The sequence below is a fragment of the Scardinius erythrophthalmus genome (assembly GCF_964197995.2).
Source record: "Scardinius erythrophthalmus genome assembly, chromosome: 25".
In the NCBI taxonomy this organism is placed as follows: Eukaryota; Metazoa; Chordata; class Actinopteri; order Cypriniformes; family Leuciscidae; genus Scardinius; species Scardinius erythrophthalmus.
The window spans coordinates 14206790-14232567 of NC_138245.1; the positions used below are offsets into that span (position 1 = coordinate 14206790).

A 25778-nucleotide genomic window follows, 5' to 3' on the forward strand; every position below is an offset into this window, starting at 1 on the left:
CAAATTGCGTTTTGAACTGCAAATGTTTTGTGCATCAATCAGGGAAATTAAAAAAAGAAAGAAAGTAGAAAGCACATGTGTACATGTGTATACATGAATGAACGTCTGTCAAAGATGTGTATGTGAGTGAGATAGAGAGAGATGATTCAGACAAATCCAGTCATACTAGGTAATGCAGGCAAATCCTTGTTTTGGTGCCATGGCAACAGGGTTCTGAGATTCAACACTCATTCCTGTGGGGCCCCACCCCCACTCAGGACTGCAGAGGCTGTGACTGTGTGTGTGCCCCTAAACATATGTGTGTCTATGTACATGCACACCCTTCTCAAAACCTTAACTGTGTAAATGTTTGTTTGTTTGTTTTTATAGATAGATCTGTGTTTGTGTGTGTTAGGCTATGTGCCACAGTATTGTGTGCATTTAATTGGAGAGGATGATGTCAATTCATGCAATATGTGCAGATGAAGTACCATGAAAACACATTTTCTTCTGGATATTTGTGTAAACCCATAACTGTATTAAAACCCATAAACTCGTTGTGAACAGCAGGTTTTAAGGGGCTCTATGGGCTTGTGTAAATTGTTTGTGTATAGCGACATCATTCGGTCGGTAAAAGAAATTGCATTTCACAAATACAGCTCGAATTTAAAGTCTTGACCACAGAACAATGGGTGAATGTAAACAATAACTGTATTTGGTCTCAATAGGCCTTTAAATGGCATACACATCATGCGCAGTGATTTTGCAATATGTACAGGCATGGATGATACTATAATACTTTTGGAAAATCACATGCTATATTCCATCTAGAACTAACAGAATTATGCTACTTCTTTTCAAATTATTTTATTACAGCATAGGCTATTAATTCAAATGCATTGAAATGTTTGTACTTTAAAAATACATATTTGTTGCACCATTTAAGATTACAATGGTAAAACATTTCCATGTACATTCATAAAAACCCTGCTGATAAAAACAGCCTATGTTATGATAAATTATTAGTTTAAATAAGTTATCATTTATAGGCTACACGCTACATAATATAATGAATAACTGTGGTTCTATTTCTATTTGACACCATGCTTTATTTTTATTTTCATGTTTTGTATATCAGGATGAGAGTCATTCAAATGATTAGCCTAAATCGCGCAAGTCAGTTATCGTTGACTCATAATGCAACCGATTTGCAAGGAGAGTTTAATTAGTGGTGAATTCGTGCGGTAAGGCGATGCCACTACAATTGATGCATCATAAACATCAGTTGGTAAGGCCATCTTCCAGACAACAGCGCGGTAAATGACATGAAAGCAACATTACAGCACGGTGCACGTCACTAAGGGGGACAGCACACAGCCTGCAGCCAAGTGGACAGCAATGGCACCGATAAGACCAAACACGAAACGCATCGAATTTGCGGAAGTGAGCGGGCGGGTGGGGCCTCGACAGTAATGTGACCACAGACGCCGTTAGGATTGCGTGAAACGAAGCGTTATGTATGACCCTACAAAGATCCGTGGAGATTTTTAAGGCCGGACGCGAAATGAGACGAGGACGTGCGCAATGTTGAAGCAGCGACTGAAATAGAGTTTAAATGCACTAATTGTCTGGCGCTGAGTGAGAGGGCTAACGTTACCAAGAGGATTACCATCATCATACAAACGAAATCTCATGACTGGAGCAATGTGAAACGCTGATATCGCTCATTCCTTCAGTATATTGAGGAATAATAATGAACAACGCGCAAGATATGTCTCCCGATTTTGTCTTGATGCGCCTGGTCTCCGCGGCCGAGGATGACCGCTTGGACGAGGAGAATGGGAATCTGTCATCGGGCACTGGACTGACGGTGGGTATCAAGGGGAACTTTGAATGCACGCAGAATCACGGCCACATCTCGGCGGTGAACAAAGCTCCGCAGGCCAGCGGAACGGAGGCACCTGACGCGGGAGTGATGGCGACTAGACCTGCGCTGTCAGTGCCGCCGCCTCCTCTTCATTCAGCCGAGGCCCACGGGTACGATCTCACCCACCGAGGTGGAATGGGGCCTCAGCTGTTGGTATTCAGAAACATATCGAGAGACTCTGAAGGTTTTGCCGAGAACAAATCGGAGGATCAGCGCAGGGCTTTTGAGGAGCAAGCGGTACTCGCTTCGGAGTCTGGCGCTGTGGACGCTCAGCATCCGCCTACATGGACGCTGCATCCACAGCTCAAACTGCCAGCGGTTGCTACGGATACGGAGGGAGCCGAACTGTGTCACCGGCATCGCTTGATCACAGACAAACAAGACTGGCCGCCGGTGGTGGATCACAAAACGGGCTCGATGACAGAGCCGGGCTGGAGCTGCACGACGGCTCTGCCCGAGGGTCCCGTCCTGGAGCTGGCGAGGAAATTCGGCGAGCTGGGAGTCGCTCCGGTACCAGAATTCCTACTGAAGGACGGCGAGCTGCAGCACTGCTCGTGTCAAAGCATGCTCGGCTCGGCTGGAATCAGGCAGGGAGATGACCCGACCGAGACCAGCGATGCTCTGCTGGTTCTGGAGGGCCTCGGGTCAGAAGAGGTGAACGGCCTGGGCATCAATGCCTGTCAGAAGACCGATTCCCAAAACAATGAGCCGGGTGGGTTTGCGCTCAAATGTTTCCCGTCGGTGCTGTCCGGACAAGCTATGGCGGTGTCCGGGGGACTTTGCTCACCGGCGTGTTGTTTGTTGCGAGACTCTGTAAACACCAGGCCTCAGGCTCCCACCACAGATAAACTGACTCCTGAGGTTCTATCCCAAGCCGCATCCAGCCAGGACACCCCGTGCTCCAGCCAGGCGTCCACACCGAAGGCCCGGTCGGACAGGAACACGACCCGGGCGCATCTTTCCGCGGCCAGCGGAGGAGAGAAGACTTTGAAAGTACCAGGGAAATCCAGGAAGGGCTCGCTTAAAATACGCCTGAGTAAACTTTTTAGAACTAAAAGCTGTAGTGGCTCTAACAACCTTTTGGACAAGAGACCCTCAGTCACGTTCTCCATATCCTCAGCGGGCAGTTTAGTGGACATGTCTGGAGCGAGCGGTGGGGAACAAGACACAGCCAGGTGAGTTCTTCTGCCCAAACAACCTTGGAATTAAATATTGAAGATCTTATGATTACATTGTTGTATTCTTTTATTATTCATTTGTACTATTTCATTCAACAACAAGATTTATGATTTTCCTGAGCTCCCTCAGGAATTTTCTTTCTTTCTTTCTTTCTTTCTTTCTTTCTTTCTTTCTTTCTTTCTTTCTTTCTTTCTTTCTTTCTTTCTTTCTTTCTTTCTTTCTTTCTTTAGAATGGCATCTTATGATTAGTTAATGATTTTAGTTAAAAAGCTCTGAGGTTAACATAATTTGAAGACAATTTCATAGTTGTTTTCATACAATAAAAACTACAGTCATACCTCAAAAGTGATTTTTTTAAGCAGTTGTGTTTTTTAAATATTGCTTTTTTTAAATATAATAAATATACATATATTTTTATATAATATTTAATAACACTTTACAATAAGGTTCATTATTAACCTTAGTTAACTACCTAACATGAACTAAGAATGAACAATACTTCAGCATTTATTAATCTAAGTTAATATTAATTTAAATATTTACTAATATGTTAATAAAATCAAAGGTTGTATTTGTTAACATTAGTTAATGCACTGTGAACTAACATGAACAAACCATGAACAGCGGTATTTTTATTAACTAATACTAACAAAGTTAGTGATACTGACACAAAATACTGTAACAAATGTATTGCTCATTGTTAGTTCATGTCAGTTAATTAATACATTATCTAATGTTAACTAATAAACCTTATTATAATGCTTTAAAAAGTTAATAACAACTTGCCACGTAGCCTAATGACTACAACTTTCACAAGAACAAGAGTTTTTGAGCAACCGTTGGTCCTGGTTAGTAATCTGGTTCCTTCAAATTTCTGTATGTAGTTTTATGGAGTAGCCTACACTGTCAGAAAAAATTTACAATAATTTTATCTTTAGGGGTACAACAGCTAGTCACTGGGGTAGCACTTAAAGGGATAGGTCACCCAAAAATTCTGTCATCATTTACTCACCCTCAAGGTGTTACAAACCTGTATGAATTTCTTTCTTTTGCTGAACACAAAATAAGATATTTTAAAGAATGTTGGTAACCAAACAGTTGATGGACTCAACTGATGGACAATTTTCATTTGTGGGTGAACTATCCCTTTAAAGGGAATATCTATAGAGGATATCTATAGAGGATGGGGTAAATAAGGTGGAGTTGTCCCTTTAAGGGCACTACCGTTGTAACAAGCTGTTGTATCCCTAAAGATACAATTTTTACAAATTTTTTTAGGAGTGTAGAAAAACAGACATTGATGTACTATTAAATAATAGACCTCTTTCTAAAAAAACAATTGGAAATTGCATAGAGAACCTATGGTGTATTGAAGTATTCTGGGTTTACCTACAAATAGACAGCCTTATGGAACCAACTATAGTCTTTATCCCAAGAATATTTAACATTTCAATCAATGATTTAGCCCCGCTTCACACACAATAGTGAAATTGGACACTTTTTGCACACTTCACATTCTCCATAATTTTTTTTTTTTAAATCTCTCATAAAATGTCTATCATAAAACACATTTCATTAAACCGGTTGCTCTTTTGATTTGTTTTTATATGATAGTCGCAAAGTCATAATTGACCTCAGGTGAGTCAAGTGTGCTTATATGTATACTTAATTCATTATAAACTGTAGATAAATAAATAATGATATGATAACTTTGAGATACAGAATTAATGTAAATGAATGTGTTGTCTTTTTTATTTTAATAATTAAAATGATGATTGTCTTTCTGCAGCCAACCTGGACTAACAAGGGCACAAAGTGCCTTCTCTGCGGCCTCTTTTACCCCCGTTTTCACAGGTAAACGAAGATTTAGGGGAACATATTGGGTTAGAACCTAAAGGAATCCTTGGAATACATTAAATGAAGGCACATTTGCAAGCCACTAATGAGCAGCTTACACAGTGCATGGGAAATATAATGACACAGGCACACGATTTGGATGAGATTAGTCTCATTTTAGGCCAATCTTTGGAATGATGCTACATTATTGTAACAAATGCTTTTGATTAGCACAAAAATCTAACTTGACTTGTTTATTGAAAAAAAAAGAAAAAAAGAAAGAAACATGGAGGTTACAATGAGATACTTATGCAAGTGAATAGAGACAATTTTTGGAGTATTTAAAAGTAGAATTTTGAAGCTCATGACTTTGTAACAATCACTTACATTAATTATTTTGTTTAAACCTATGTATTTTTGAGCTGTGATGCTATTTAAATAATTTTTACAGATGTTTTAGAGTTACTAAAAATTGGATATAACTTTACACTGTAGGTAAAAGTGATTTTTCCACTACAATCATGTTAACACTCTTATTGTTTTCAAATATTATTATCATTTACTATTGAAACAATGAGTTTAAGTTGTACGGATTGGCCACATTCAATTCCATAGTAAAAGCCTCACTGTGAATAAATTAAAAATAAATCTTTGTGATAATCGACATTGTCACAAATGCTGTTAAATAAGATTGTATTGAACCAGTGTTATCATAGAGTTAACTAAAACTAAAGCCATAAAAAATATCACTTTTGTTGAAATAAAATCAAATATTAAAAGACGTACATTTTAGGCCAATCTTTGGAATGATGCTACATTATTGTAACAAATGTCGTTCTTATGGCTCTTGTCATTAAGTACTATTGCTCTGGTTGCAGGAGAGACGGTGTCGTTGGTGGATGTGGACATCTCTCAGAGAGGAAGGAACTCCCCTCACCCTCCCACTCCTCCACCTCCCCCTCGGCGGAGCCTCAGTCTGCTAGGTGAGCACCACTACAGATGTTCACACACCCCCTTGATCTCTTTCGTTTCTGCTTTCCTTCATTCTTACCTTTCGCATCTCCATCTGTTTCATACTTTTTAAATATTTCTCCAGCAACCTCCCCCATCCCTCCCCGGGTATCTTCCCTTCATCTTTTGTACTGTCACCTCTATCTACGGTTACATTCAAAAGTTTGGGGTCAGTAAGACTGTTTGAAATTTTTGAAAGAAGTCTCTTATGCTCACCAAGGCTGAATTTATTTGATGAAAAACACAGTAAAAACAGTCATAAATTACTGTTCTATATTAATGCGCTGCTTTTATTGAAGCACACACACACATCACTCACACACAGAGATCTTAGATAATCTAAGTTAGATTGCACTGCAAACACAGGAAGTTCAGTTTCTTAGTAATATAGCTTCGCTACTGAACAGCTACATTATATTTCTCAGCAACGTGGGGGTAAAGTCGCTGTTTTTGAAGTAATTATAAGGGGCTTTCGCACCGGAGGAAGCTTTTCATAGTTCCTAGAACTTTTGGCGGAAGTACACGGAATTTGGCGTGTTCGCACTGCAGGAACTAAGAACGATTTAGAAACTCCTTTTGGAGGTACCAATTTAGCTCCTACTTTAGAGTAGGCTCTAAACCAGCACTATAGGTACTACCAGTGACGTTAGTGTACGCGGATTGGCCGAACACACACGAAACACCAGCACCCGCTATTTTTAAAAAAGCTATGAAAAAAAATACAGATTATAACCTCTATATTTACTCCAGAAACTAACTCTACAAACATTGAAAACAGTGATAGATGGGCCTCTTAACCTTTAAGCTAAGGAGAAAATCCAACGCAACTTTGAGGGGACCAAGCGAAACATGATTATGTGTTTCTGCTCAGCTAGCAACACTGGACATCAACCACTCAGTACACGCTAATAACTTTTTATATACTGTCTTTCTATGTATAACAGTTCTATTAGACAGGACTGTTAGACAGATTGTAAACTAATGAACACGGAGAGTGCTCGGGCTGGCATTCTCAGCGCCATCAAAATAAAGGTCCTCCTCGCCGTCAAAATAAAAGTCACAAGAACCTGCGTGGCTTACGTCACTTCAGAGGTCCTACTGGCGGTGCGGATGCAACCAGGAAAATGTTCCTATGGGAACCATTAGTTCTCGGGGAACCACCAGTTCCTAGAACTACCCGGTGCGAAAGACCCTATACTCAGCTTCATTGTTGGTCTCAGACAACATCAAAGGACGGCCTACTCACCTGTCAATCAAATATTCCTAAAATTTGCCTTTAAAAGAAAATAATGATCTGATAATATAGGAGCTTGACTTTTTTTATTACTTTTTTGACATTTTAAAGTAAAAGATCAAAGTACCTCCCATCAAAATCCATACACAAGTTTTCAAAAAATAATTTTGAGATTATGTCACTGCAGTTTTAAAAGATGATCTGTTTCACCTCAACTCTGTGAGCGAACCCAAGGCGGATGTTAAAGATGCCGTGTAGGACGTCAACGTACTTGCTTATTCTTCCACTTTGTCCTTTCATTTCCCCTTTTTTATTCGGCCTTCATTCTTTTCATTTCATGGTTACCGGAGTCTCTGATTGCATTCTGAAAGCATATAATTCAGAGAAGCGCCACTTAAAATGAGTTATTGTGCAAGCCTACATGTGGTTAAGCTTTACCAGTATTTGTCACACAGATGAGCAGTTCCTTTTCTAATAAAGTGAGACCACTCCACAGTTTCTTCCTGTTCATCAGCTCAGTGTGGTCTCAGTGTGAAGTTTGAAATAATCTGAATACTAGAGAGACAGATTTTAGATTTTTAGTCTTTGCCATGAGGGAACAAAGATGATTAGGTATGTGGGATTATTCACTCGTTGTGTTTGAAGTTGATTTTTGTTTGAAGTATGTTTAGGTTGAGAGTAGAGGTATATATGAATATTCTGGGTTCAATAGTTAAAGGAATAGTTCACTTAAAAGTTAAAATTCTGTAATAATTTACTCACCCTCAAGTTGTTTCAAACCTGTATGAATTCTCTCTTCTGCTGAACACAAAAGAAGATATTTTGAAGAATGTCAATGGGGTTCATCAACTGTTTGGTTACCCACATTCTTCAAAATATCTTCTTTTGTGTTCAGCAGAAGACAGAAATTCATACAGGTTTGAAACAACTTGAGGGTGAGCAAATGATGACAGAATTTCCATTTTTACGTAAACTATTCCTTTAAGCTCAATGTATAGCATTTGTGGCATGATGTTGATTAGCACAAAAATCTAACTTGACTTGTTTATTGAAAAAAGAAAAAAAAGAAAGAAACATGGAGGTTACAATGAGATACTTATGCAAGTGAATAGAGACAATTTTTGGAGTATTTAAAAGTAGAATTTTGAAGCTCATGACTTTGTAACAATCACTTACATTAATTATTTTGTTTAAACCTATGTATTTTTGAGCTGTGATGCTATTTAAATAATTTTTACAGATGTTTAGAGTTACTAAAAATTAGATATAACTTTACACTGTAGGTAAAAGTGATTTTTCCACTACAATCATGTTAACACTCTTATTGTTTTCAAATATTATTATCATTTACTATTGAAACAATGAGTGTAAGTTGTACGGATTGGCCACATTCAATTCCATAGTAAAAGCCTCACTGTGAATAAATTAAAAATAAATCTTTGTGATAATCGACATTGTCACAAATGCTGTTAAATAAGATTGTATTGAACCAGTGTTATCATAGAGTTAACTAAAACTAAAGCCATAAAAAATATCACTTTTGTTGAAATAAAATCAAGTATTAAAAGACGTACACTTTATTTACAACATTACTCATTTTCATTTAGTTTAACAAAGTTAGTACAATGAAAACCGAAATTATAAAAAGAAAATCTAATTCAAAATATTCCTAAAAACTAGAATAGTATCTCAATGAAACACTTTATTAAACCCGCAATGTTCCTTTAAAGTAGAAAAAAACAAAATTTTCCAGTGTCGTGAGTAAGTGATTGAATGCACATACGAGCGTGTGGATTTACCCATGCTGCAGTTCCCCATGTCATATGCTTCCTGTCACGGTGTCTTAGTCTTCAAGTGCTATAAGAGGATCAGATATTGTAACATAATTGCAGGATTTGTCTGGCTCCTTTATGGTTCATACAGGCAAAACAACATTATTCATACATAAATCACAGGTCATTGCATGTAATATTATTGTTAGTCTAATCAAAATCTTCTGAAATCTGGCTGCATTTGATCACTTTTTGCTAATATATGCAAGAATATTGTTTCTGTTCCTTTTGCTCTGAAGCTGAATGGTGTTAGGGCTGATTTTAGTCATGTTCTGATTCCTCTTCATCGCCCCAGGCTCCTGTCTCATTCTAATAGACTTTAACCTTCTCTACGCTTCCATTGCTTTTTCTGTGACATCTCCTTATTCTCCTGGCTCTGAACCCTCCCTCCTGCTCTCTTCCAGACGATATAGGTGGGCCGCAGCCTGGGCCTTTCCTAGTGAGTGTAATGGGGGCGTCCCTGCAGTCTCTCCCTCTGCCTCTACCTCCTCCTCCCCCTCTCCACGCCACCATCCAGCATAGTCTCAGCCTCAATGGTAAGACTTGGGTGAAGTGGAGGGGGCGGTGTGTGTTTAAGGGTGTTTCAGGGCACCTTTCTGGTTCTGAGAGCAGACTCCAACATCCCCTTCCCTTTCTGCGAACCGGCTCATTCTCCGCCCTCAGAAGCAACTTTATTCCATCAAACATAAAGGGAAATGGAATAAAGTGTGAATGTAATCTGTGATGTTTCTTGTGAAAAAGACAAAAGGCAAAGACAATACATGCCATCTGCCGCATGTATCGTTTTGTCAAACAAAGGCTTTGGTTGACCGCGTGGTTTCGTTTCTCAGTTCCTTTCGCAGTTTGGAGGAAGAAGGCAGTGTGACTAGTGACTAACTTTATAAAGAGAGGAAGTGTGAGCGTGATGGTGTTCAAACTTAAGCTTTGTAGTTAATTTGCTGAAGAACTCATATAGAACTTTTGTATAAAATATAAAGGTTGATGGTAAAGATTTGGTAACTTTATTATCTATAACAGCATGTACACATATTTATATGTAGTTGATATGGCATTTCATCACTAGCTATGTTTCCATCCAAAGTTGCGAATTTGACTTATGTGCAAAATTGGAATATTTCCAATACCATGTGTTCAAGAGAAAAAAATGATCCCTTCCTGGGAAATTAGCACAACATTTCTTTAGTAAAAGTTGCTGCAATTCAGGAAGCCACTAGATCTTTTTCTACATCATAAATGACTTGCGTCTCAGAGCGCGCAGACGAAACCTTAACCATAAATGCTGTCATGTTATCTGCGTTCAGATGTATGGTGTTAGGGAACACAGTCATGTGAGATGCTTCTGGGAGGTCATTATACCAAATTATTTTGATGACAGACTTTGGCTCAGGCATTTCAGAATGACCAAACCAAAATTTGAGATGTTGTGCACTGTAATTGGTCCACTGGTTAGTCCAGTTATCAACCACATCCACTGTTGAGAAGAAGTCACAAGAGTTTTTTGCATCAAGGGATTCATTCGGTAAATATGTTTGCATCATAGTTTATGCGCATGTCTTCTTATCGGATAAAAAATGTATCTGCCTCAGTTGACCACATATGTTTTTTATGTGCATTTTTAGAATGTATGCACATATTGACGTTTTTTTAAAAAGCATTTTATCCCAAAATGCTCATTAAATATGTGGATGGAAGCATAGCTTGTGAAAGATGTGTCCTGCAGTGTGATATGCTATAGGGGAGATGCTGTCACTGAGGGAAGTTGTGTGTTTGGTTTTAAACATCCAGTTCAGAACCCTATTAACCCTAGTGAAAAATAAATTTACCAAAATGTATTTGAAATATATTTATCCTAAGTTTACTACAAATACATTTACATATTTATGTACTTAATATAAATACCCTGCAATTGTACTTTTGATATCCTATATTGGTATACCTAAAGTCTGCTAAATTGGAACAACTTATTTTAGTTATCCAGAAATAGTGCTGAGGTCCAACTAAAGATATACTTCAGTATATTTGATTGTGCTAAAGTGGACCTATTGCAAGTACACTTTAAATATTTTGCAATTAAAGACTGATGTTATACAGAGATCATACTATCCCTACTATTAGTGATATTAAAAACACATTTTATGCTTAATATTAATAAATGTGCATTGTGCAATTGTTACGACCCCTGAGATGGTCAATCAAGGGGTATAGGGGAGTAACATTAATTTGGGAGAAACACACATTTGAAGATACACGACATAACTAGGTGAGGAGTAAAGGCAAATAAACACCACTACCTGAACTGCAAGCGATTGTTTTATTTACAAAAAGGTGAAATATATATATATATATATATATATATATATATATATATCATGAGTAGAAATATTTACAATAGGAGGTAGCTTTAAACAAGACTAAAACCCACCTATACATATACACAGTATGGGAAAATAAGAAAAATACAGATAACAAGGCACTTACAAATTTAAGAAAAATAAGGAGAATTGGAGAAGGAACGCAGGCGGCTTCCAAATAAAAACAAAAAAACAAAACCAAGCTAACTTGCGGCCCAATCTCTAACCGAACTGTCAAAAGAAAGTAATGAAATGAAAAGTCTTTGTGTCGTCCGAGTCCACTGAGTCCACAATGTATGTCGCGCGACCTCCTTACCTGTCCTCCTTACCTGCAATAACAGAGGTAAAACAAACGGAGATGAAACAGTGTTCTATGCTATGTTCAACACATAGAAAACAGAACTATGTTCTGTCATAGAACATAGTTTCAAAGTTTCTATAGGGCCTTGTTAGTGTTATCTCCTCTCCACTTTTATACCACGGTGCACTGATCTGATTGGAGAGCCGGTCAGTGACGTCACAGGAACATTGCGACCAGGTGAGCGGCGTGGGCCAATAGAACATAACTAAGAAAGTGAAAGTAAAAGTGAAAGACTCTTGGAAAGAAAAAAACATTAACAAAGCAAGGACGTAACAGCAATAAAGAAGTACTCCAAAAAGTCTCAAGCGATATCACAGTAAATATGTTAGTGGATTTGTAGTATTCTTAGTATGAAATAAATATATTTTAAATACATTTTGGTTTAGGTTTTTTTCTCTAGGGAAATTAGAATATTTTTGTAAATTCTGTTTCAAAACAAACTTTTTTTTGCTCTAGCTGTCAATAGGTCAATGTGTGTTCAGTCAATTGTATCTTTTTCATTGACAGTAATGGTGAAAATATTTAATTTTTGTATCCAATACTTTTAAAGTTTGTGCTTATACAGAAATTAACCTGCACTGATGAATATTCGCTGGCGTAAATAAAATGTGACAACTAGACCTTGTCTCATCCGAATTAATTTAGACATAATTTTAAATTACATATTAACAAATAACATATTTTGTTTCTTTCTTGTCTGATTGTTATATACAACCCTTTTAATAACGTCATATTATTAACTTGGGATGTTTGTACTTTTAACAATTTACGATTATAACACTGATAAGCCTGTCATACTGCAGAAAACTTGACAAAATGGACACAATTTTAGACTACATTTTAAACTAAAATGATTGAAACTGTTATTTGTCAACTTATACTACTGTTCAAAAGTTTATGGTCAGTTTAAAACACTTTTATTCATGAAATCCATGAAATTGATCAAAAGTTACAGTAAAGACATTCATAATGTTAAAAAATATTTCTATTTCAAATAAATGCTATCTAAATGCTTTCTATTCATCAAAGAATTTAGAAAAAAAGGTTCAAGGTTCAAGGTTTACACAAAAATATTAAGCTGTCTTTCAACATTGAAAATAATACAAAATGTTTCTTGAGCAGCAGATCAGCATAGTTACAAACTTTTGTCTTTAGTAGTGTATATTTGTTATTTGCCAAGACACGATCTACACCAAAGAAAACGTATAAGTAGTCATTTAGTTGAATGGGATACTTGTCTAGTTCAGAACTAGGATGATCAGAACTCAAAATTTGCTGGTGTATTCAAAAAATGCTCCATTTGTGTCTCAGATGCTTTCTTCCGAGCACTTCCTCATTCGGCCGCGTCACCGATGGACACTGCGGCCCCTGCCAGAGTGGCCCCGGCTCCGATCATGTGTCCATTGAGAGGAGCCGATTCCAGCAGCTTCACTGCCAGCCTGAGAGAACTGGAGCGGGTGAGAGACAAAATTAGTTGATGTGAAGTCAAGAAACAACTGAAAATTTCCAGTCACATGATTGTAATATCATTGGGCATGTGTATCGGCAGACCTTTTTAACTATGAAACATCTGTGGCTTCCTGTGATTGTCCATATTATTTAGCGGGTTTTGCATGTTTTCTCTATAAGCATTACTGTTGGATGGTCAGTGTGTGTTTGTGTGTCTGCAGTGTGGCTGGTATTGGGGGCCGATGAACTGGGAGGATGCTGAAATGAAGCTAAGAGGGAAGCCAGATGGCTCGTTTTTGGTGCGGGACAGTTCAGACCCACGATACATCCTCAGCCTCAGTTTTCGCTCACAGGGAGTCACACACCACACGCGTATGGAGCACTACAGAGGTAAACACACATGTATACTAGGGGTGTAACGGTACACAGAAGTCACGGTTCGGTACGTTACTTCGTTTTTTTGGGTCACAGGTTCGATACGAGTTCGGTACAACAGGAAAAAGCAACAAATCCCCAATGCTCTTTTCATTTATTTTGAACAGACAGTAGTGCAAATTTCAGTTTGTTCCACCTAGCGGCATTTAGTCCCCTAGTTGGTACAGTACAGCCTCTTTTAATGTATTATTTAGCACTAAGTAGTAAACAGAATGCACTCTTACATAGGTCATATTGTTTTGTAGGGCTGGTAAAAAAAACAAAAGGTATTGGTTAGCTACAAAACTGTAAAGCATCTCTTGTGTTATAAAAGTACAAAATAAATAGAATAATGAAACTAAAAGATTAGATTTCTTTGTGTGCGAGAGTTCAATAACATGGTGTGACAATGACAGATGCAAAAAGTTCAATATTACGCTTTTTCGAGAAATCACGAAGGAAAAAAAGAGCCTACTTCACCTTTCTACGAGGAGACAGCGAGTTAAACGCCACCTGAGGCTTTTCATTTCCAGGACATGCATATTTCATCACTGGACAGTAAGTGAGACTTCAGCGACACAAATCGGCACAGTGCCAAATGATCTTGTCTCATTATAAGAGCGGAAACAACTTAAAATATTCAGTAATTTAGGGTCATACAGATGAGACTAGTACATCATTCGAAACTGTCTATTTTTATTTGTGTACACTCACAATAAAATCAAAACATTGTGCTTTTGTAAACTAAAGAGAGCGAACTTTCGCTTTCTGCCGTCCTGGTTTCCTTTTCGTGAAGTTTGAGGAGCGCGTCCAAAAATGTATCGAAACTCTGCGTATAAGCTACTAGCAAGCTCTTGAGTGCCATCTGAACTCTTTGCTGAGTCCCAATTCGCATACTATCCGTCCTAAATAGTATGCGAAACTAGAATTAGTATGTCCCAAATCGTAGTATGTTGAAATGAGTATTCCAAAGATACCCGGATGGTCTACTATTTCCGGTTAGAATTGGAAGTGCAGATCAATGCACCTTCTAACGGCTAATATTGCCCACAACCCATTGCGTGCGGGAGGGAGGAGCTTGTGGTGTTGACGTAAACATGGCAGTCGGATGCGGAGATGCGCCCTCAGTTTTTAAGTGTAAGAATTCAAATGTTTAACCCTAATTAAAGTTATATTTGACCACACTGACTTGTTTGTTGTAATACTGTGGCTGTACAAATGTTAACGTTATCAGTCCAACTAAATGACACATGGTTACTACACTTTTACTATAGTAAAAGCATGGTTCATTTTCATCGGGGTTTACATAATGATAAAATTAAGTATAAAATACGTTAAACAATAGTTATAATATAAACTTTAAATATTTTAACTCAGAAAATAATTAGTTTTCGTTACACACATTGCACATGATTGCACATGAACGTCAGAACCAGCCGCCTCACAAACGACCTGCGTTTCGTTGATCTTCGTCGACGCCCTTCACTCCTCAATTTGGTAAAACACATTGTAAATGTATTGTGGAAAAAACGATGAGGAAAAAAAGATGGGAATAGTAAATAAAATTATATTGGAATGAAAGAAATGTAAAATGTTTTGTTAACAGTCGCGATGTGCGTAACTAGGCAACCTCGTTCAAGTTCACGTTGCATGACGTCATCGAAGTATGTCCCAGAACGTGCATACTCTTTTGCTACACACTCAAAAGTATGTACTTTTTCCTCACAAAAGTAGGCGAATTGGGACTCAGCACTTGTTTTGGGTTGGTGCCGTGTATATATCTATGGGTGCCGTTTATATACTGTCTATGGTTGGTGCATAGATATCATATAAAGGCTAGATGGCTCAAGGCGGAGTCACTTCCGGCATCACCGGCGGCCATCTTAGGACAGGGCTCTGTGAATTAAGGTGAGTGAGCAGCACGCACACAAATCCTCTTATCTCGCTGAAATCTGGACGGATTTACAAACGGTTTGGTTTCTTACAAACGTTATTAACGTGGCTATAATTCTGAATGCTTAAACATTTTGAACATAATTATTCATATGTATGCAGTATAATAGCTACATCTCTGACGTTTATAACAAACCAAACCGTTTGAAAATCGGTAGAAAATTGAGCAAGTTATGGTTATTTAAAAGTACATGCACCATGTTATGAGTGAGCGAGCACCCTGTCGTAAGATGGCCGCCGTGTGCGGATGTCGAGCTCCATTGGCCAGCAGCGCGGACGAGCCATCTAGCCTTTATATGATATCTATGGGTTGGTGCGCCATCTCTTCTTCTTCAGCTCTTTTTCCTGTTGTGGCGGTTATAGCAAGCAGCGTTGCATTACTGCGTGCGCCCCCTTCTGGATTGGAGTGTGGATGGTCTGTGACTGACTGTATTCGTTGTCTGACTGTATGCACCGAACCATGACGTCCATACCGTCGCGGTTTAGAACGAATACATGTACCGTTACGGCCCTTATATAACACATATCCATAAACACACACATACTCCTTTTTGGCATGTCAATCTCGAATGTGTAGCCAAAAAACACATGAAATCCTATGTTTACAAACCCAATCTGATGAAGAGCCGCTGGGCTTGAAACGTCACCTGTAGTGATATTTTTCTATTTTTGGAGCTGTGGTAGCCAACTTTTCCTTTCTTTTTTTCCAATCTAAACCACATCCTCAGAGTCCTATTAAAAGGTCATTGTTGACTACACCGTCTGAAGAAACAGATTACATTTCATCACTTGCAGAATGACAGTGGGACAGTAAAAATCTAATCGATAGTCATTAAATGTTTTCACACCCCCGTTTAATTTCCTGCATTCCTAATTACATTTTTTAAATGAGTGTCATTTATTAAAGTGCATTTTTAGTGCTGTCAAATCAATTAAATGCAATTAATCAATTCTAAAACAAAAGTTTGTGTTTATATAATACAGTGTTCACACATGTATGTATATATATATATATATATATATATTATATAAACACTAACTTTTATTTTAGAATCGATTCATCGGTTTGACAACACTAGCTTTTTTATATTGGTCTAATCGAAAATTATGGTTTCCAATTTAAACCTGTTTTGTTTAGTTTGTCTAAAAGCAAATAAAACTCCCCATAGAAAAAAAAATATATAGAAACAATTTTTTTTTAAATAGTTTTTTCACTCAACACCAGAGTGTTGGCTACCTTCTGGTTTTGGTATGGTTTTCTGGTATGTTTTTTTTGTGTGTGTTGTTAGTACACAATAATATGATGCATATTTTAGACATCATGGTAAACATTAGAGTCTTTCGAAGTTGTATTTGTTTATAGTAAGTAAACTAAATTAAACATTGACTTGTTAAACATTAAAATGTTTTAGTATTATCCTAAGTGAAATTCTACTTTCATATTACAGCTATTTTAGCTTTTGTTTATAATGAAAGTTGTAAAGTTGTAAAAAGCAATATATATATATATATATACATAGTATGTATATATGGCTTATTTCTAATCAAAATTAATTGGTATGGCCTTTGTAATAAATAATCTTTTTACTTTGTAATGAATGTTTTTGTCTTTGAAAAATAAAAATATTTTTAATTAATAGTAAATCAAAGAGTTATAAATATAATTTGAGAAATTATATATATTTTGCTGTGACAAAAAATCTTCTTTGTTTTTTTCAGTGTATTTCTTTTCCTTAAAATTGCCTTTAACTCTTCAGGAACCTTCAGTTTATGGTGTCACCCTAAATTTGAGGACCGCTGCCATTCTGTGGTTGAATTCATTGAGCGAGCCATCATGCACTCTAAAAATGGAAAATTCCTCTACTTCCTACGTTCACGTGTACCTGGTAAGGCTACAAATATCCTGCTTATATGTCAAGACATTAATGAAATAGGGACAGTTAGGGACAAAAAAGTGCCTGAAGCTATTTAGCTATTTATTTCAGCTTTAGTAATATTAGTAGCCTACTTCAACATAAAATGTTTATTTTCATTTTATCCTATATTTACAGCTTTGTTTAAATTAAAGTGCCCCATTATACTGTTATCTTTCATGTAGTGTGTAAAATAGCAGTTTGTCTCCTAAAAGAAAGAATCGATTCTGAATTACAGAAACGAGTCGTCAGCAATCCCAGTCTCACTTCTGTAACATTTCTATGTTGGTTTGTCTTTATTGGCTGCCTGCAAACAATGTCTACATAGTACGTTTAGCCACCCTCAAACACTGTAGTTGTAGCTGAGAAACAACATGTTGTAGCATTATGTCGTGTTGTCAAGAGGATGCATTTTCCTGCGCTGTGAATCCACTTTGCATGCACTTCCAAAGCATGAGGACTCACGATGGAATCGACCCTATGCCAAGACCCGCCCCCCTTAGTTACTTTTGCTACGTCCGACAAGCCATTGGCGCTCTTATGCCACACATCATGTTCTCGTGCAGTAAAAAGCAAAGAGCAAAGAGAACACTGACATCTCGCCAACAGAAAAGACAGAACAGGTTACTTTTGGTATGATACAAAGTCTCAGCTTTTAAATTTGGCCTTTTTTTTTAAAGAAATTCAAACAAATACCATTTTGTGGCTCTTTAATGTGTCATGAAAGATCGTTGTAGCACCTCAGTTCAAGCGGCATGTGAACCGATAGTCTCTTCCTACTAGTTATAGCACAAAATAAACATGAATGAACATCAGAAGGTATGATGTTTCAACCACGGAAAGACGTCAATACACACCATTTTTTACACACCAAGTCCAACCAACGTTAATCTACTAAGGGCCAGATTTACTAACAGCTAGAAACAGTGCAAACCCTCTTTTGGCGTTAAAAACTATTGTCAGGATTTACTTAAGGCACGCAGTGAAAAATTTGTGCTGAAAAGGGTTATTTTTGCGGCTCACCTTATTGCATATGCATTTGTAGGAGTTTTCCTTTCAGACATAACATTTATGGGAGGAAAATGAGTCATGTAAGGTGATTTACTAAGGTTTGCGCTAGTCGATGTACTGGTTTTTACGCCATTATTTACTGCCCCAAAAAAGCATGTCTTAAACCAGACGCTAATTTGCTGCTCTTGGTAGATTGTGTTGGTCATTATGGAAATGATCCGGAATGTCATCAGTAGATCACGCACAGAATTGTCCACTCCCATCACTGCTTTTCTGGAATTGGGCTCTCATGCTAATTTGCCCTGTTTAGTAAATATGGCCCTAACTCTCCTGTCTGGTTTGTTTGTCAGACAAAATGGCAGATTTGGCATTATGATTGGTCAGATCGCCTGTCAATCAAACTTCCGGCGAAGGGTGAATTAAAATCCAACCAACGCCATTGTAACTGTTCGCATCACTGTGTATTCAAGTGCTAAGGAAGCCTCCGGAGCTGAAATTGGGCGTTCTCTTTCATCATCTCGTTTCGAGATCCACCTATGGGAAGGGCATCTGTACCTGACCTCTGCAGAAGCATCCAATTGCACCAAGTCTGGCTAGACAGACAGAAGCGCGCAGCCAATGCCCGGTGAGGCCACACCCCCTTACCGAGGCATATAACTTCTCCACGCGCTGCTATTCCTCAGTTGACATTCGCTTCTCGCGATCTCTGCACTGACACAGTTCGGTTGGATTAACGTTACGCTGCTCACTTTCGAGTCTTCAGGAGGACATATCGCCAGATCAGCCTCCGCCAGACGTGAGTGACAGTCGTTTCTTCAGCCTATCCGCTGTGTTTTTTGCATCCGGAGCCGCCCGCGCTCTCGCTGTCCTTCACCTGCTCTTCCTTACATGGCTGCCCGCCACGGTTTATTCCGAGTTCTTCACCGCTGGCCCACCCATGGCTATGTGACCGTCTAAACCGCCGCTTCTCCGGGGAACTATCACGACGAGCCTGCCCGGCCGCGTGTGGTGCTCTCATCGCCGCTAAGGACCCTCGTTCTGCGCGGTCTGCTTGGGCCTTACACGCTCGAGAAGCTTAGGAGAACCCGGAGAATTGCGGTCATTGTAATTGCTGTAACGTTAGCTTTTACTAAGCCGGCTTTTAGTTGCACGATCCCGAACGCCGTGCTAGGCCTTTCTGACTCTGATGGAGGACACGGTGATGACGACGCGCTACCGGGGGACTCCCGGAGCGCCACCTTTCTAAAATATTTGAGCTGACATCAGCCCAATCCGCATTCCCTGAAGAGGACATCTTCGCGGGAAAACCTCACTCTCGTTGACGAACCGGCCGGTTACGATGACGAAGCTCGTAGCGTCCAGCTAGACTGTTAACACGGTCTCACGGGCCTTGATGTGTTACGATAACGTGTTGAGGTTTTCAATTTACGCCTTCCTAGGAAGGCGGCCCCGAACGCAAGCGGCCTGCCTGTTGTTCGACCGTTGGGAGTATCGAGCCCGCCTTCACGGGCCACGAGCCCTCCGGATTCTCTCCCGGTCCCGGAACCCCTGTCCAAAAGACATAGGGTCTCCCGCGGACGGTCGGTTAATCCCGTCTCGTGGCTTTCCAGCCCGTGTGTTTAGTGATGCTGTCGTGAGGAAAGTACATAATCAGTGTAACCACACCGCACGCACTTGGTTCCCCTCACCCAGTTATAAAGGCTTCAGCCCCAGTGTTTTCCCAACACAAAACACACACATCACTAAACAACACATTTAACAAACGAATCAGATGAATTCGTGCAGAATTATATATCTGCCAACATAGAGAGCAAATCTCTCTGATCCTATGCATGTCGCCCTGAGTCTGTCCACAAGAGGGCGCCATTGCCTCACAAATCAACCAGCTGGGCTCACACAGCTCAGTTGTGGCTGCCCAGCCCGTGTTTTTAGTGGACGTTGTGTGTGGAAGGCTTCGGCCCCTGTGTTCCCCAACACAAAACACACACATCACTAAACAACACATTTAACAAACGAATCAGATGAATTCGTGCAGAATTATATATCTGCCAACATAGAGAGCAAATCTCTCTGATCCCATGCATGTCGCCCTGAGTCTGTCCACAAGAGGGCGCCATTGCCTCACAAATCAACCAGCTGGGCTCACACAGCTCAGTTGCGGCTGCCCAGCCCGTGTTTTTAGTGGACGTTGTGTGTGGAAGGCTTCGGCCCCTGTGTTCCCCAACACAAAACACACACATCACTAAACAACACATTTAACAAACGAATCAGATGAATTCGTGCAGATTTATATATCTGCCAACATAGAGAGCAAATCTCTCTGATCCCATGCATGTCGTCCCCGGGTCTGTCCACAAGAGGGCGCCATTGCCTCACAAATCAACCAGCTGGGCTCACACAGCTCAGTTGCGGCTGCCCAGCCCGTGTTTTTAGTGACGTTGTGTGTGGAAGGCTTCGGCCCCTGTGTTCCCCAGCACAAAACACACACATAACTAAATAACACTTTAAAACAAACAAATTAAATAAATCCGTTACAGAGAGAGTATCTCTCTCCGTGGATATTATTTTTCTGCCTGCACTTGAGACTACCCAGTTCATGTGTTCAGGAGATGTGTGTTTTCCCCCCACTTAAAAATCAGGGGGTACTTTGTGAGGGAAAGTTTAGCACAGTGGACACCACACTATGTTCCCCTCACTCTGTCAATAAAGGCTTTCGGCCCCAGTGTTTGCCCAACACAATACGCACAAAGTTACGAATCAAATGAGAAAACTTCTTACTGCAGAGAGAGGAAATCCCTCCGAACCCCTGCATGTCGCCTCTAGTGTGCCCACTAGATGGCGCATTTGCAAATGAACCAGCTGGGCCCATACAGCCCCGCTCCGGCACGAGCGGGGGCGCTCGCGAGTCACGAAGCGGCTTGGCAAGCCATTTCAGCGCCCGAGTGGGTTTTGCGTACCGTAACCCAGGGTTACAGGCTGCAGTTTGCAATAAAACCTCCAGGTGTTCTCTCTTCTCACACAGAAGAAAACGCCGCACACATTCTGAAAGAGGAAATTTCCTTCCTCCTAAACAAGGGAGCGATTCAGATGGTGCCACCCAATCTGATAAACCATGGTTTTTATTCCTGGTACTTTCATTATCCAAAAGGCATGGCGCCCCCCCCGCTATATATTGGACCTTTGAGTGTTGAACAAACATTTAAGGAAATACTATTTCAGAATGTGACACAAGGCTCTCTCGCCCGTGCCATAAAGCAGAACGACTGGTTCACATCAGTCGATCTGAAAGATGCTTTCTTTCACATAAGCATCCACACAGGAAATGTATTCCTCCACACAGGAAATATATTTGTTTCGCCTACCAAGGCATTTGTTACGAATTCACAGTTCTTCCATTCGGGTGCAATTTGAGTCCCCGAACTTTCTGTGTGCGGAGGCGGGCGTGGCGCCCCTGAGACTATCAGGGCTGAGAATTCGTACTTTCATAGACGATTGGCTCATCATAGCCAAATCAAAGGAGAAGGTGTCGCTGGTCACCGGCCGGGTGCTCGCGCACATCACATCCCTCGGGTTCAAGGTGAATGCGAGCAAAAGCAATCTGACTCCCAGTCAGAATGTTATTTTCCTGGGCTTGGAATTGAACTCAGTCTCCATGCAACGCGTCTCTCTCAAGAGTGCGTTTGCTCGCTGATGGACTGTCTGTCCCAGTTCAGAGAAGGGGCGAGAGTACAATATCGCACATGCCTCAGGCTGCAGGGTCTCATGGCTTCATCTATCCAAGTTGTGCCGTTGGGTCTCCTGAGAATGAGAGCGTCCACGAAATGGGTTTTGTACACTACATTTCAGCCCGATTCGTGATCTCTGCCGCTCGGTAACGGTGACGTGCGCCTGCTCGGCAGCCCTGCGCCATTGGGAGAGCGAGAACTTTTACGCACGGGGAACCCCCCTCGGGACGGTTACAATGCGGAAAGTTGTGACGACAGATGCGTCCTTAACAGGCTGGGGAACCACCCAGGATGGCAGAATGCTGAACGGTCTGTGGCTGAGCAGACCACGTTCAGCGCACATTAACTATTTAGAGCTTTTACCATTTGGAAAGCTCTGAATCATTTTCTGCCTCGTCTGCAGGGACATCCCGTTCTAGTACGGTACGATAATACCACGGCAGTGGCTTATAGTGGCATGTGCTCGTCCAAACTCCACGCTCTAGCTTACAGGCTTTTGATGTGGAGCAGACGGGTTCTGTCATAACGCGTGACTCATGTTCTGGGCATTCTGAACAGAGGCGCCGGATCTGCTATCGAGGGCAAACCCAATCTACGGAGATTGGCGTCTTCACCCGCAGATAGTGGAGATGTTATGGATGAGATTTGGACAGGCAGTTGTAGATCTTTTCGCCTCGCGCGAAAACCACCATTGTCCTATGTTCTTCTCGCTAAAGGACATGGACGCGCCCCTCGGGGCAGACGCACTGCCCCACCCATGGCCCAAAGTGCTCCTGTATGCTTTTCCTCCCCTGTGCCTGATGATTTCACACTGGCCAGGGTGAGAGAGCACGGCCTGTCTCTCATCCTGAAAGCACCCAGGTGGCCCAAAGCCCCGTGGCTGGCAGAGATAATCCCTCTGTTATACGCCGAGCCATGGCGCCTCCCCCCTCGCACGGACATACTGTCCCAAGCCAACGGGGAGATTTACCACCCCCATCCGGACAGGGTGGCTCTCTGGGCCTGGCCCGTGAGAGGACGAACCTAAATGCACTCGGGCTCCCGCCGCGTGTAATCACCACTACTCAGAATGCCAGGGCCTTTTCCACACGATCCCTATTTGGCTGTAAGTGGCAAGTGTTCGAAGGGTGGTGTGATGGGCGTGGTCTCACATCTTATCAGTGCTCTGTGCCTGATATTTTGTGTTTCATGCAAGACCTCATGGAAAGAGGCAGGTCCTTTTCCACCATTAAGGTCTACCTGGCTGCGATTTCAGCCTGTCATGTGGGTTTTGAGGGCTCCACCGTCACACCCTCTAACCCGCAGTTTTATGAAGGGTGCACGCCGCTCTTTGCCGGTCATCAGGGGATCTGTTCCAGAGTGGGACCTCTCCATGGTGCTGGAAGCGCGGCCTCTGTATCTTTTGAGCCTCTGGGGAGTATTTCCCTCAAGCTGCTGTCCCTCAAGACAGCTTTGCTCTCGGCCTTGGCATCTGCTAAACGGGTCAGTGAGCTACATGCACTCTCGGTTAACCCCTCGTGCGCCAAATTCTCCCTAAGTGGAGATAGGGTTTCCCTTAAGCCTAACCCGGCCTTCATGCCGAAACGCTTCCCTGCGTTCACTTCGGAGGTTTTGGAGCTATCCGCTTTTCACCCTCCACCTTTTCGCCTCCCCGGAGGATCAGAGGCTGAATGCTCTGTGTCCCGTCCGTGCTCTGCAAGCATATATGACCAGGACCAGTGCTTTCCGCAAGTGCTCTTTGATTCAAGGGCTCCGCACAAGGGGAGTCCCATTCCAAAGTAATGCCTCTCACATTGGCTTGTGGACGCTATACTATGGCTTATGAAGAAAAGGGAGTGCAGCCCCCAGGGGGCATCAGAACTCATTCCACAAGGGGCTTAGCCGCCTCTTGGGCTTTGTTCAGGGGAGTGCCACTGCAGGACATCTGCTCCGCTGCCAGCTGGGCCTCTCCTCATACCTTTGAGCGTTACTACCGGTTGGATGTCACCAGAACCTCGGTGGCACTCTCGGTCCTAGGGGTAGGGTCCTCTTAGCCCTTTCCCACAGCCCCGTTGGGTAAACCAACGAGGAGTGAATAGGCCGGCCGGCCATGTTCATTCCTGTCACCAAGCATTTGCATTCCTTCTTGGGTTTAGCTATGTGCATTGGTGGTGCGGGGGCCATTATCATGTATGTGTCTCATGCATGTTTCATGCCCTGCTTGTCCACAGCAGTTTAGCGTGGCGTCATCCTTGCAGGGTCATGTTTGTGGGACGTGTCAGGCACGTCTGAGGTGACCGTCCTTCTCTGGCCTTCAGAACCTCACTGTGAGTGTATTGGGCAATCGGGGAGCTGTCCATGTCTCTCCCATAGGTGGATCTCGAAACGAGATGATGAAAGAGAACAATAGGTTACTGTCGTAACCCCGGTTCTCTGAAACATCGAGTGGAGAGATCCACCAGCGTTGCCCCGCTTGCCGCACGAGAAGCGAATATACTTACTGAGGAATAGCAGCGTGCGGAGAAGTTATATGCCTCGGTAAGGGGGTGTGGCCTTACCGGGCATTGGCTGCGCGCTTCTGTCTGTCTAGCCAGACTTGGTGCAATTGGATGCTTCTGCAGAGGTCAGGTACGGATGCCCTTCCCATAGGTGGATCTCTCCACTCGATGTTTCAGAGAACCGGGGTTACGGCAGTAACCTATTGTTTTGTTTCCGACACACACTGTAAGCGGTAGACCAATCACTACAAACTGGGCCATCTGACCAATCAGAGCAGAGTAGGCTCTCGGAAAAAAGAGAATGGATTAAACAGTTTCAGACACTGTGAGAAAAGAGTGAAAAGAGATTCTGCAATGTATATTATGAGAAAATGAAAGTGTTTTTTGACCTTGGATGCATGTAAATCTATGGTAAAACATCACCAAAAATTGTTTAAAATAGCATAATAGGAGCAAAAAAATATTTTGAATAGTTTTAGCTTACAACCATGTTTTTTGTCTGAAGTGTTTGTGGGAGGTATGTGACCTGCGTGAAGTTGGCCCCCCACCCAACGCAAAACGTCGTCAAACTATGCTCAATCGTTTGTGCTCCGTTTGTGCTGGTTTGTGCTGTAAAAATTTTCGTTTGTGCTGTTTCGGTTTTTTAGATATTAAAAGAATATTTTTAGGTCATTCTGAGGTCACTTAGTCCCCCCACATGCTCCAAATTCACCCAAAATAGTCTCGTTCGTTTGTGCTTCGTTTGTGCTGGTTTGTGCCGGTACAATTTTCGTTTGTGCTGCTTCGGGTTTTAAAATATCAGAAATTGAATTATAGACGATGACGTCACCAGCCCCCCCACATGCTCCAAATTCACCCAAAATAGACGCAATCGTTTGTGCTCCGTTTGTGCTGGTTTGTGCTGTAAAAAGTTTCGTTTGTGCTGCTTTGGTTTTTTAGATATTAAAATAATATTAGGTGGTCATTCTGAGGTCACTCAGCCCCCCACATGCTCCAAATTCACCCAAAATAGACTCGTTCGATTGTGCTTCGTTTGTGCTGGTTTGTGCCGGTAAAATTTTCGTTTGTGCTGCTTCGGGTTTTAAAATATTATACATTCAATTATTTTTGATGACGTCACCAGCCC

At 41.2% G+C, this 25778-nt stretch overlaps 1 protein-coding gene across 2 annotated transcripts in view; it reads left to right on the plus strand.

Annotated features, from left to right (window-relative positions):
• The first annotated feature begins 1202 nt into the window (after nucleotides 1–1202).
• The window catches only part of socs7 (suppressor of cytokine signaling 7), a 29160-nt gene continuing 4584 nt past the window's right edge, over nucleotides 1203–25778 (plus strand). The window contains exons 1-7 of one of the 2 annotated variants that reach the window (XM_081358534.1): nucleotides 1234–3081; nucleotides 4875–4939; nucleotides 5800–5904; nucleotides 9403–9534; nucleotides 13022–13167; nucleotides 13381–13549; nucleotides 17284–17412. In XM_081358534.1, coding sequence (XP_081214660.1) covers nucleotides 1733–3081; nucleotides 4875–4939; nucleotides 5800–5904; nucleotides 9403–9534; nucleotides 13022–13167; nucleotides 13381–13549; nucleotides 17284–17412 — 2095 coding nt within the window. In that variant the 5' untranslated portion in view covers nucleotides 1234–1732. Of the gene's footprint in view, nucleotides 3082–4874; nucleotides 4940–5799; nucleotides 5905–9402; nucleotides 9535–13021; nucleotides 13168–13380; nucleotides 13550–17283; nucleotides 17413–25778 lie in introns of both variants that reach the window. The other variant, XM_081358535.1, reaches the window with a different exon arrangement.